This window comes from Rhea americana, unplaced genomic scaffold (genome assembly GCF_003343005.1).
Source record: "Rhea americana isolate MKP2758 unplaced genomic scaffold, rheAme1 scaffold_4, whole genome shotgun sequence".
In the NCBI taxonomy this organism is placed as follows: domain Eukaryota; kingdom Metazoa; phylum Chordata; class Aves; order Rheiformes; family Rheidae; genus Rhea; species Rhea americana.
The window spans coordinates 13,223,966-13,237,086 of record NW_028186534.1 but is presented as its reverse complement, the minus strand read 5'-3'; the positions used below and the strand labels follow the sequence as shown (position 1 = coordinate 13,237,086).

The 13,121-nt window shown below is 40.7% G+C and overlaps 1 protein-coding gene across 2 annotated transcripts in view; it reads left to right on the top strand.

Moving 5' to 3' along the window:
• RTEL1 (regulator of telomere elongation helicase 1) overlaps nt 1-4,704 on the top strand; it is a 50,199-nt gene extending 45,495 nt beyond the window's left edge. For both annotated transcript variants that reach the window (XM_085314227.1, XM_085314228.1), the window contains exon 35: nt 3,871-4,704. In XM_085314227.1, coding sequence (XP_085170353.1) covers nt 3,871-3,902 — 32 coding nt within the window. In that variant the 3' untranslated portion in view covers nt 3,903-4,704. The remainder of the gene's footprint in view (nt 1-3,870) is intronic.
• The last annotated feature ends 8,417 nt before the right edge of the window (nt 4,705-13,121 follow it).

The window sequence follows — 13,121 nt, the reverse complement described above, 5'->3', positions numbered from 1 at the left end:
ACTAGTGAATTTTGTGCTTTTGAAGAGAACCATGTGGACAGCCTTGGAAACAGCGTTCTTCTGTTTAGACAAAAACCACACAAATGATGAAAGGTTTACCACCTGAGCATCTCCTCTGTCATTTCCATGCTCTTCAGTTTGACTGAAGGCAAACTCCTGCCATATGCTGTGGTTTGGACATAGGTGCAGCTCCTTCTGAGCTGTTTCCAGATGTTTTTCCTTCCACAGTGTTTCAGGCAGCAAGCTGTAGACATCAGCTTGAAAAAGATTCTTCTGTACATCTGAATCTTTGTTTAAATATTTTTTCCTTGCCTAGTTCCATTATTCTTCCCCTTGTCAAAAATCTCCTGTAAGGCACRATATTGAGATAAGGCAAAGTCATGCTCAAATATTTGCCATTGTTATCCTGTCCTCTAGTCTTCCTGGCTGAATAGGTTGTTGGTTGAAGTTGCAGTCCTTTAGGTGAGAGGATGCAAGTGATGTCTCAGTGCTTATTTTTGGCAGCATCTTACACAACGCTTGATTCTCTATTCTTGTTGTGTACTAGAGCCCAGTCGGTGACCAGTTATCAGTCACCTGTGACCCTGGGCGTGAAAGTATAACACGAGTGTTGAGTGGTTTCATAGGTGATGAAGAAGGTTATGAGTCAATATAGCTCAGGCAGCTACAAAAACAGTAGAGAAGGAAGAGAAATTTCTCCTATCTTGTGAACCTACAAGCAAGTATGCAACAAACGGTCATTCCAAATTCCAGAGAAAGGTTTGTTTCTCAGGAAGAGGACAGTGACGTACATCAGTTAAGTGTAGAAAGTAAACAGTATGCTGAAATTCATGGTTCCTGTCAACCCAAATAAAATACAATAATCAAAATGGACTTGGTCCAATAGAAGCATAAAAAGAATACAAGGAAATACAAGAACACCAAAGGAAGTCATCTCGTGTTTGCTGTACACTGGGTATCCAAGCCAGTTGCTTTGAATGGGCTTTACTGCCGAGTACTCAATTGTTCCTTCTATGCCAAAGTATAATTGGGCTGTCAAGCTATTGTGCATCTCGGAAGCATTCAGCAGATTCTTTCCTAGACTGTAAGTTCTTTTAAGTTTCGCTTTTAAAATGAGTTTACCTCCACTTTCCCATCTGCAAGTGCCATTATCACAACTAATGACATTTCTACAAGTAGCCCAGTACTTCTAGTTTTGGTCCTCTTTCTTTCTCCTGATTTTGCTAAAGAGGTATGTTGAGGTTCCAAGATTAAGAAAGATGAATCAACATCTCTTTTGTGAGCAACATGCTCCACTTCAGAGAAGACTCTACTTCAGGAAAGAGTCATACCAAGAATTTTATTAGCGTATGTTTATAATATCTGATACTGAAGAGTAAAGCTGACTGAGGAACAGAATTAAAGCTCTGGAGAGTTTAATGATTAGGTGTGTTTCATAATCCCATTTTTGTGTTATCTCAGCCCATAAAAATCTGCGCTGTAAATCTCTGAGGAAGAACTCTCTCTTTTTACCAGTAAGATGCAGCTTGTAATTATTATTTTTGCCAGCTTAAGGATTTACAGAAATAGAACTGTTGTATATTGAGCAATTGTAGTAGCCTGTATTGTGTGTTGCATCTTGAAGTTAGTAATTCTGAGGTCTGGATTTCATCTTAATCCTCAAGTTAGTTTGTCTTTTCATAGCTCATAGACAAATTACAAAATCTGATCAGTCTCTTTTTTAAATCRCTCTTCTGTGTGGTTGTTCATCTTTTAGACTGCTAAAGCAGTTTTGATTTGCTAGATTGGCTTTCTGAAATACGACTAATGTAAAATCTTATTTTGGGATATTGGTTGGTCCCCACTGATGCCATTCATTATTAATGACATCCATGTTTGTCACATCACCTGAATAATCTTGCAAGTTACAATGAAACTTGACCCCATGTTTTGCCAGCTGAAGGCAGGGGAAGAAAATATCTGTTTTCCTTAGCAAGATGAAGTATGCTTTGTGGTAGCATACTGCAGCTTTGGGAGGTGCTCTTATAAAGATCAAAAAAGACAAACACAGTTTAAAGCAAATCATAAGAACATAATAGTAGACATGCTCAGTTAGATGAAAGCCATCCAGCCGAGCACCCTGTTTCTTGATAGTGGCCAAAAAAGGATGCCTAGGGAAGAGTATAACAGCATGGGAAGCATGGGTGATGACTCTTCCAAGTAATCTCTTGGCCCCCAACCCTATTTGCAGCAAAAGAACTTCCTGAGCCAAAAAGATTAGTTCATGTTCCTCAAACCTAGAGGAACCATCTCCTAATAATTCCATACTCATTCCTGTTCATGTCTTGGTTCATTGACTCCATTGCTAACAGCAGTTGGATTTTGTGACAGTGGCAACCTCACCAACAGGAAGTGAGCAACCATATGTTTGTGGTGTCTGTGCTCCAAACTCTCATCAGATGGTATTGGGGTTTGTCACCACTGACTAGGCTGGATTTGAGGGTTTATCTTCGTTCTTTGACAACAAGTTACTCACTGTTTCTTCAGCCCAAATTCAGTTTCATATTGTCTTATTAAGGAAGTGACTAACAGGCCATTATTCAAAACGCAATGACTTATTTCTGCAAATTGCAATGTCCTTTCCAATTTGTTAATTGTAATAGCTTACTGTTGAGGGGAGTCATTGAATAATTTTGAAATATTTGAGAAGCTTTTCCAGGACCAGAACTCTATGCAGCTGAAGGGTTATTAGAGGATTTAGTGATGGTTAACTCTGGGTGACTTTCGGTATGTTTGGTGAAACTGCACAGTGCATGCCAGCATATACTTTTTTTGTTTTTAACTTTCAGTGTAGAGGCCTGTTGCTCCTTTTTAGGGTTGAAATGTATCATTTATTCATGCTCTTCTTCCAGATATTCCAGAGAAACTGTTGGTTGTCCTCATCTGTACTTTCTGTAATGTGGGCAAATAACCAGTGATGCTGGTGCTGCTCTTCCAGTAAACAACATTTCAGCCTAGTGAGCTGGCAATACAAACTCTCACAAAGATTAAATTTATTTTTTTACTATCTTACTTTTGAAATAAGCAAAGCATTTTAGCTTGGCCAATAACTGTTCTTATGAATAAACATAGAATTAGTCAGAATTAATTTGTAGCCTGCTTTGTCCCTGGCTAGAGGCTAAGCCCTTCAAAGAGCGTTGTCCTTTCAGAGTATTAAAAGAATGGTTGGGGTTCATCTGGGGGTAAAATGGCTAAAGACCAGACTTTATCAATTTAGGATTAATGAAGAAGGAAACTGAAACCTGTATGGAGGAAACGATTGCCTCGTGCACCCAGTCGTGCTGTTCACCTCGTAGAAAGGTGTGTGGTGATGTGAAGAACTGCATGTACCTTGTTCCTTCTGCAAAAGTCTTGGTCGTGGCCACAGATATTGCTGATGTCCTCTTATCCCCAGCAGATCACTTCCTTCTGATCTGTGCAGGAGGAAATAGGAGTTCAGGGAACTCATCTGTGATCGTACGGGATTTTACTAATAACACATATGTCTATACTTCATAACAGCTCTTGTAGGCTGTTGTGTTTCCTTGTTCCTGTATTTTTTAGCCTTCCAGAAATGTAACTGTAACTCATCTGAGGCAACAGCTCTAAAGTTTGTTACCACTTCACTGGGAGGCTTTCTTTTTCCTCGTTTTATTACTAGCCATTAAAAAAGTGACTACACAGTTAACACTGCATTAAAAAAAAAAAAAAAAAAAAGAAAGAAAAAGATAAATACATCATCTTTGGGACTGTAAAATGGCTATCACGGCTCCTATTTCATATTGGATGATTACAAACTTAATAGAGAAATTTAATATATATTCTTTGTATTTTGTTCATTTATTTTCATAGATGATGAAGAAATGCCCAGAATGCCAAAGTGATGTGAAAAAGAAGCAATTAATCCAAGTTTTCTTCTGGTCATAATCTCACCGAGAGAAGGGACAAGTACTTCCTACCAGCAGAAATATATTTTTGGACTCTGAATCTCAGACTGAAAGGAAACAGGATAAAGGTCCATTTAAATGAACCCAGGCTCAGGATTGCATGCTGCACACCATAACTTCACATAACGTTTTCTTTTACAAGGCTTATCAAATCTGAAAAGTCTGTCTCTTTCCTCTTCATCACTGGCAGGAAACAAAGCAGTAGAGTCTTCATTTAGAACTAAGCAGCTTAATTTCATATTTATTTTAGCCTGTAAATTTTTTAGTAACTTCTTTTAGGCTGAAATTTTATATCCCGAGGCAGCTGTCATTAATTGTTCCCTTCAGGTAATATCAGATCCTGGAAAAACCCTAACAACAGTACTACAGTGGAACTGAGCTGGCTGGCTAAGGTGGCCAGACTACCCAGCCTGTCCGAACTGGTGTTCCTGGAAAAAGTGATTCATGTTCTATTGGTGTTTGGCAGCAGCTGTGGTTTCCAATAGCACAGATAATGAAAGACTGATTTTTTTTTTTTTCCTTAAACAAATTCCAGTGGTTGGATAGTGATCAGAGAATCTTCTTGTGCCTACTTTGCACACCTAATCCTGATTCTTCCATAATGCTGGAATTTTGAAAACATGCTTCTAAGGAGGGTTTATTTTCTGCTCAGTACTGATATTCCTATTGTTTGTGAGTTATCTGGGGTTAGGTTTTTTTTTTTTTGTTTTGTTTTGTTTTCCAAGTAGAGAAAGGAACTAATTAATTTTAATCTTTAAAATAAATCAAATTGAATTTGGGGAAGTGGGGGGGGGGCATTTCATATTTCCACTCTCTGTGAGTAGTGAGTATTAATATTTAGTTAACTTAAGAAATTGTATCAATTTAAAATTTTCAATGGCTGCTATAAATTAAGCTATAAGTAAAACCTTTTATGTCTTAATTAGGTTGTATTTGATTTTGTTTATTTTCACTAGATATAAATAAATTGGTGTTGCTAATTAGTCTTGTGGCTCCTGTGATAAAGGAACCACTTTTTATATCATTTGTTTTCATAATTTTCTGGGGAAGATATATTTTAATGATTTTAGAGGGTTGTTCGCTTCCTTCCCCCCATGTATAAGTGGAGTTCAAGCTGCTGGAATTCTGGCAAGTTTTATATTTTTTTCGGTATCTCAAAAAAGGAAAGGTGAGCAATAGTCTAGCAATTTTTCAAAGTTTCTTCCCGCTTGGTTAAAAAATTCAAAACTGGTGGGTTTTTAAATTTCGTAGTTGCTGGACCCTTTTTCCTCAATGCTTATTTTCCAATTAGAATCCACTTACTTAACCACATAGTATGATACTATGCTTCTCATGCATTAAAATGTGGACTAATATGCRTGTATTCAACCTTTGGTCAGTATACATTCAGACTATATGAAGAACAGGAAAAGTAGTGTTCTTAAATGACATTGAAATGGAAGCTTTCCTTACTTCGTTAAATAATAATTAGAAATAATGAAGATTCAGACAGGTGTGGTGGTAATTTGTGACTAGAATRTATTCTGCCATGTTTAAAGTTGTAGATGAATTATATTTTCTATCTGCCCATATGTCTGTACTCAAACACAAATTTGATAACTGACCTGTTGAGTAATTGCTCTTCTACAATTTTTTTGTACATGTACTGCTGTTTTGTTCTCCATTATTTTCTAGGAGATGAAACTTCTGTATTCAACATAATATTCCAGGTTCTATTGCTGATTAAAATGCATTGTTAATGTTGATTTAGATTCTGGAAACATGGACAAATAATGCAGAGAAAGCTCTAGATATTCCAAATACACATGGGAAAATTTTAGAAATTTTAACTCACAGAATTTATGTATGTTCTATGAGTTAAACTGTGTGTGTGTGTATGTGTGTGTATACATGTGCACACACATGTAAAAACCTAAATATCTTGTAAAAATGAATGGAAAATGTTTGGGGAGATGATGTCAAATAGGCATTAGTGTTAAATTCTTGTCTTCTAAAAGAACACAGAGCTTTGTAAGGTGTGATCGTTGTGATGTGTTTGATGATGGAAAGGCTGTTGCTGGACTAAAAACATGCAGGAAACATGAATACAGCCAAGTTCCAAAAACAAAGCACCTCCATACCTGTTAGTTTTCTTTGTTGATAAAAGATTTTTTTTTGTTGAGATTGTGCCTTCCCAAGTTGTGCCCTGAATGTCCTTTTTAATCATTAGTTCTTTTTTTCCTTTTTTAACAAGTATATCAGTTATTATTGAATTATAAAAGTAAAAAAAGGCTTTGGGGGAAAAGCAGATCAGGCTGATGCTGCTGTTTTGCAGCTTTGAATTCTCAGTATTGCTTGAGGCTGGGAAGTACTGAGATAGAAGGTCTAAGAAATGAGGGAGCAGTAAATAGCAAAAAGTTATTTAGCAGTAAGATAGCTTAGTGCCTTGTCTACTTTATAATTACCTCTCCTCTGAAAGAAGTGCAGGTTGCTCCTTTTACCACTGGAGGGAAGTCACAACACAGGACAGCATGCAAGTTTCATTTATGGCGTTAGCCTTGAGCATCTTCAGAGAGCGAGCGAAATGATGGCTTTGCTTACGTTTGCCTAATGGAAATTACATGCTATGGACTTCCAAAACACTGTAGAATCCAGCAAGTGCTCAGCAGAGACAGACCAAAATAAAAGGTACGTGTGATCTGCTAGAACAAAAAGTGATTTTTTTTGGTATATTTCAGTGCCTTCAGGAGATTCACATGCTGCTTCTTTTAATCTTCAGCAGTCAGATTATGTAGTTGAAGAGGTTTATTGTTACCTGCCTAGACTAGCTGAGTCCACCCTAACAAATTCTGAAACATTTCCCTGCTCCTGCCAATGGATCTGCTGATTGCCTTTGGAATCAATCTGGTTTTGTTGCTGCTTTTTTGGGTAGTGGGAATTGTACTGCCCCAACTTTGGGATTCTTCTCTCAAGCAGCGTGGGTGAATGCCAACAAGCATACCCGCGGCGTGAGTGCAGCCAGCCCTCAAGAGCTTGCCCTTGTCTGCAGCTTATCTGGGCATGACAGAGTTCTAGTTTTCAGAGGTCTTTCACTCTGTCATTCCTGACCCAGGTGTGAAGAGGCTTACTCGGAAGGGTATGCCCCTCAGTTTGGAAGAAGAGGAGCAAGTTGTTTTTTGTGGTAGTGTTCTTAACCAGGTTAAAATGTAAACCCAGAGGAACTCCTGTTGTGATAAAGACTGTTTCTGAACTTCAGGTTAGGTCTCACCCTTGCAGATCAGTTGGCATCGCTACCTAGTAACCCTATTAACTGTTAGAGTGAGGAATTATGCAGTGGCTGCCACAGCAYACCGCTCTGGTTTGTGGCAGGCTCCCTGTAGAGTTATCTGACCTGGGATCAGACCTCTAGCCTTCTCCTTCCCATTTCTTCAACTTCTCTGCTAAATAGTTGAGTAAAATATTTTCTGACTGCTCCCAGTAGCAGRTTGATCAAGATTCTCTTATCACAAGGCACTGCGCACAAATTTCTACTCTCTCTGTCTTCCAAAGAGATGTTCAGAGGCTTTTATGTCATTCTGAATCTTTGTTACCCAGGTATGTTCCTTCTAAATGTGTTCACACTACTTTAGGAAGGAGCATTTCAATAGAAAAGCATGTTGCATTTCTTATTTGAGTTTGAAGAGAYTTTTGTGACCAGAGTTAACATGCAGCTCATCCTGGATGGGAATCATCTTTTCATTCTTTGCTTCTTGCTAAAGCTGTACTAATGTTGTTGCTGCTTGCACGTGTGCATGTGTACATGCACACGCACGCRAACACCCCTCTCCTACATCCAGCGAAACCTTGTAGAAGAGGATCACCAGGAACCAGATGTCAGGATGTGCTGCAAGAGGCAGATAGTAATCTTTAGTCATCTTGAAACAAGTTGCTTTTACAAGGAAAGACATGGATAATACATTATGAAGACCAGAAAATGAAAATAAGAACTGTTTCAGATAAATCTGCGTTGTGGTACTGAGTTACAGGAACTGATCCAAAGCACAAGTCTTCAGTGGGAGGAAAACCTGTAACGGGCACTCCTCTGATTTTGGGAAGCAAATGACACATGAGTTACACATCATGGAGGAAACAAATATTAATCCCTCTGTATTGCCCCTGCCTTGCAGTGGTATGACTACATCTGGAATATTGCATTCAATTTTAGCGGTGTCATTGAAAAAGGGGGTGCGGGACTTTCCCCTCCTTTTCTTAATCAAATCTGACAGAAAGCAGAAGAGTCAGAAAAAACATTGTCTTACCAGGAAAGAGATGAACGGTAYCTTTGTTTGGATAAGCAACTGCTGATGGAGTGTGTGGAATCTCTTTGCTTTTCAGGCTTTTCTCTGTATAGCAGTGAGAAACACGATTTTTGCAAAAACGGTTGTGAAAATGCTGTTTCAGGCCATCCTGAAGCTCTCGGTGGTCTGGTGCCGTGTGTGGGCAAGTGACACCTGAGCCTTGAGGATCCGATGCTGCACCTCTCCTCTAGGCTCGCTGCTCGGGGCAGCCGGTGGGTAACGAGTAGAGCTGCTGCTTCCAGTGACGGGGCAGCGATCCCACAAACTCGGGCTCAGAGGTTAGCTGGTCGTCTAAAAGAAAGGACAGGAAAAGAATAAGCGAAGGTGGTTGTTTTACYGGATTCTTGTCTCTCTAAAAGGAACGGACTGCATGGGGAAGAGAATTCATTTTGCTCTTCAGGAAAGTTAAGCTGACAATTTTTCATTATTATTGAATTCAGAACTGAGAGTTGATAACACTGCACTGCAGTATGGTGAGAAGCCTCTTGGTGTTTCCTGCTGTGCTGCATGCATGCAGCTCGATGCTCCTAAGTGGGGTACAGGGACTCCCCRTCCAGGATTTGCCATCCACATTTGCTTAATATATCTTGTGGATTGCTGTGTCCAGATCACAGGTTTTGGTTAACAAACAGCATGGTAAAGGATGTTAATGTGCTTCTGGGGGGACGAGGGGGCATTGTTGTGGAATATCGAGGAAGATGGTGAAAGAAATGAAGCCATTCAGATAAACACTTTACGTAGTCATCTTACARTGCTGCAGAATTTCAGTATTTATCTGTGCAGTATTTATGTTTTCAACCTACTCACAAGTTTGCGAAAGTCTAGATGAGATGATTTCTGCCACAGCTTCTTGGAAAAATCTAGATGGGTCAGTAAGAGTGAATAACAGACTAAAAGTCCGTATGAAGTCCGTGATAAGAAAGTSGGGGAAAAAAAGCTTCTGGCTACCAGAAAAGGAAATGTACTGTTTTTTGCACTAAACTGCAGAATGGCAGACTGTCCTCAGATGAGGTGAAACTCAGATAAGAGGTCTCACACAAACTCTCCAACTGCGTAAATTGAAACCTGAAGCTTTGTGCTTGATGCAAGCTGGTGGTTTTGCTGAGCAGAATCCTCTCTCAAAGGAATGTGCCCCCATCACAGAAGGGGCCCAAAGGACAGTGTGCAGGCTAGTTGCATCATGTCAGTGTTTAAATGTATCAAATTGAGGAAGCAAAGCCCCAGCAGACSGGGTTACAGCTCATCAGGATTACGTTTGGAAGCTACAAGTATGTGTACAAGTGAGATAAACAGCAGTAAAAATCAATTTTAGAGAACAGCCTGTAAAAGCTAGCTCATCACTTGTTCTGTTTAGGTTGCCAAACATGATAAAACCAGTTACCAGCAACATTTTGGGGGAAGTGCAAAGTCCCTCTCAAAAGCCCTAGAACCAGATGTTGTGAGCAAAGGATTATAAAACTGCAGCTGGTTAAGTGTTTTTGCTCCCGGCTGAATCAATATACTGATAATAAAGCACTGTAGAAGTCCCACTCCGCTGTGCGTTATGTAGCAAGTCTAATCCCTCCCTGCTTTATGTTTCTATCGTTCTGCAGCTTTTGATCACAGAGACACTTCCCTGCAAGTGAAAGCAGCCTATGCCATGTGGCTCGCTTACTGATGGTTCTTTTCAAACAAAATATTTGGACGCACTTTGACCCTAGCAAGAGTCAGATCAACACCTTGGCTACAGTTTTTCTTTAACCATCTTGGATAGCAGCTGATCTCACTAGAAAAAGCTTTAGATTCCTTCTGAACATTGGGATTTACTTTCCTTTCTGTTTCATAGAAAACTGGTTTGGGTTTTCTTCTTTTTTTTTTTTTTTTTGGTAAATATTTAACCATTGTAGGCTTGATCTTTAACCGTGTTAACAGCAAAATCCAAGTGCATTCACCATCCACTTGATGTAGATACAATGATTTAGGTCTGGAGGTGTGACAGCTTTTTCTTTCTATCTCAGACATTAAATCTGGTGTTGCAGAAGGCCAGTGCTCAAATCTGATTTGTTAACTGTCTAATGATTTGCAGGGTACTTAGGAACCTTGCTGGTGCCTGAGGAGAAAACTTCCACATTCTCTAACCTTCTCACTGCGGCTTTCTGTTGGGTTTCCAGACACTTAATGTTTGCTTTTTGAAAAGCAAAAAATACACAATTTGGTTTTGACTATTCAGGTGCAACAAAAATATTTGGGAATTCCGAGTTTCGAGAGGGGAGCACATAAGGATCCCGGGCTTTGCAAACAAAGAGGATGCTCTTATACGTGACTACAATTCAGACCCATGTCTTGGTCACAGTTGTAACACAGCTCTGCAAATGTGCAGAATGCCACTGACTGTGGTGTTGGGCTGCCCAGTACAGAAGATGTTTGCAAACAGGAGCAAGTCCAGTGGAGGGGCTCCTATGAGGTGGTCATGGTGGTGGAGAAAGGAATAGAGGCCAGGAAAACGGAGCATGCAGGGCCTAGAGAAGAGAAAGCTACTTCGGAGGGAGATCTTCCACTGCCAAAGGGGGCTGTAGAGGAGATGGAGTCAAACTTTTCTCAGAGGCTCATGGTGAAAGGATGAGTGACAAGTCATAAGTTCAGCAAGGGAATTTCCAACAGGATATAAGGAAAGAAATGTTCACATGGGAGAGCGAGCAAGCACTGGAACAGGGGCCCAGAGAGGGGGGAGCTGCCGTCCTTGGAAATCTTCAGTTGGACAAGCTGAGCCACGTGATCTAGCTTTGAAGTTGGCTCTGTTTGGGGTAGCAGGTTGGACTAGAGACCTCCAGAAGTCTTTTCCCACCTAAAATTTTATGTGGTTCTATGAAAAGTCCGATATTTGGTACTCAGAAGTGCCTAGCTGTAGTAGCTAACCAATACAAAAGAGTGTGTAGGAAAATAGGAGACCTTTGAGAAAAATCTTAAACTGTAACAGATGCTAGAGAATCCTATTTTATTATGAACATGTTGGCTTTATAAACTGGTTCTATAAATATTTTGTATTCCTTCGTGGCCTTGTTGACAACTGTATGCTTGAATAGATCTTTCTTGCTTCTGAAATGACGGCGGGAAATTCACCCGGAGCCCCAGCAGGAACACGCAAATGTACGGAAGTGCCTTTGTTTTTTTTTTTTTTTCTTTTTAGAAAGAGGCACGTAGCCTGGTTCAGCCTTGTCCAAATGTCTGCATAACGGGCAGCAAAGCTGGACCTGGTGGCAGCACAACACAAATCTAGGCAGTAATTCCACGAAAGTGACTTGCGGGGGGATATTTTAAGGCTTTGCAGTGTCTCCACATAGAGATGCTTCACAAGCTGTACGTATTAAGCAAGTGTTTTTAGGAACTGGTTATTGTTTTAAGGCTGATCTCTCACACGCTTTTATTCTGAACAAGCAAGACTTTGCTGGCAGCTGGTTGCTTATTATCTCCGTGGTTTTCTTGAGAAATTGCAGCAGTGGTGGTGCTTTACTACTATAAAAACTACCCGGTGTTTTATTCTGGTAGAAAGCCAGCACTTTAATCTGGCAGGTTTAGGAGGGCAGAGACCTGCCTGAAGAAGGGTGACGGCTGGGGCCCTGTGGGCTGGGGGATGTGTCCTTAGGGGGGAGCTGGTGGGACTCGTGTGACGGGCAGCTGCGGTGGGTCCCCCAGGACGCCTGTTTGCCATCTTCGCAGCTGGGGATGGCAAAGTGCAAAATTAAAAGGTCCGTAATACAAAATGGCAAACTTGCCAGAGGAGTGTGCTGAGTCTTAGGATGTAACTGGTGAGCAGATATGTTTGTTTTTTTTTTTCTCTCTCTTATTTTTGTTTGAAAATGTGAAAAGGAGGGAGGAAAATGGGCAAGCTGTTTCTCAGCTAACTCTTGTGGAATCGGTTGCAGTGTTCCCCTTCCTCATTGCTTTCTGGCACCCTTCATGCTAGGGGACGAGGTTGCTGAGAGGAAACACGAAGTCAGGCTTTCAGATGTGGACCGCGTGGTGCTTTTCCGTGGGCTCACTCGGGAGCAGCGCTCGTGTTTTTAYGCTGAAGAGAAGGTAAATGCTCTTGGTCCTTCTCCCTCCACTGGCAATATAAGGACCAGATCAGGTGTAGCAGAAACGGAGCGAGGAGACTGTGAGCTCTCCAAGATATGTGTCCTTGGTAGCACATAAAGCAGTTTGCCAATGAGCCCCTGGCTTTCCTTGGCTTGAGAGGGAGTTTTGTGAGACAGAGCAGAAGGACAAAGTCCAATTTTGACTCATTTAAGCATGGGCAGTGCGAGGAGGTGCTGGCAATTGCGTTCTTATGGGGATCTGCTGAACAGTGTACTGGTATGGCTACGTTCTGCTTTTGTAGAAATCCTCAGAGTCCAGGACTTCTGCCAAAATATCATTTGTAGCATATTTAAATCCTGACTTTGTCTGGACGCTGTTATCCCACAAAAGCCAAGGCAAGTATTTACATGTTAGTGTTATCTTTGGAGGTAGCCTGCCATCCTCTGTGCTCCTGAAACCAGAAAGCTAAAGCTGTGAACCTGCTTTTGAGGAGGCATTGCCTAGCTACTGTAAATTTTGGCTGTTTTTACAGAGTTAATGTGAATTTCTTAGTAAGTATAGAGTGCAGGAGATGACAGGAGCCCTGGGAGAGCAAGGGGGCTGACCACGGCAGTGATTTGGGGGGCAATGAGAAATGGGGAGCATCTGGGCTCTTTTTGGAGGGAAACAGCGCCCAAAATAGCAAGAAACGCAGTTACTGGGAAGTCATTTAACACTTACAGCTAGGGAACAGAGTGTACATGGGGGAATTTCCCTACGTTTCCCCAGCAAAGCAAAAAAAAAA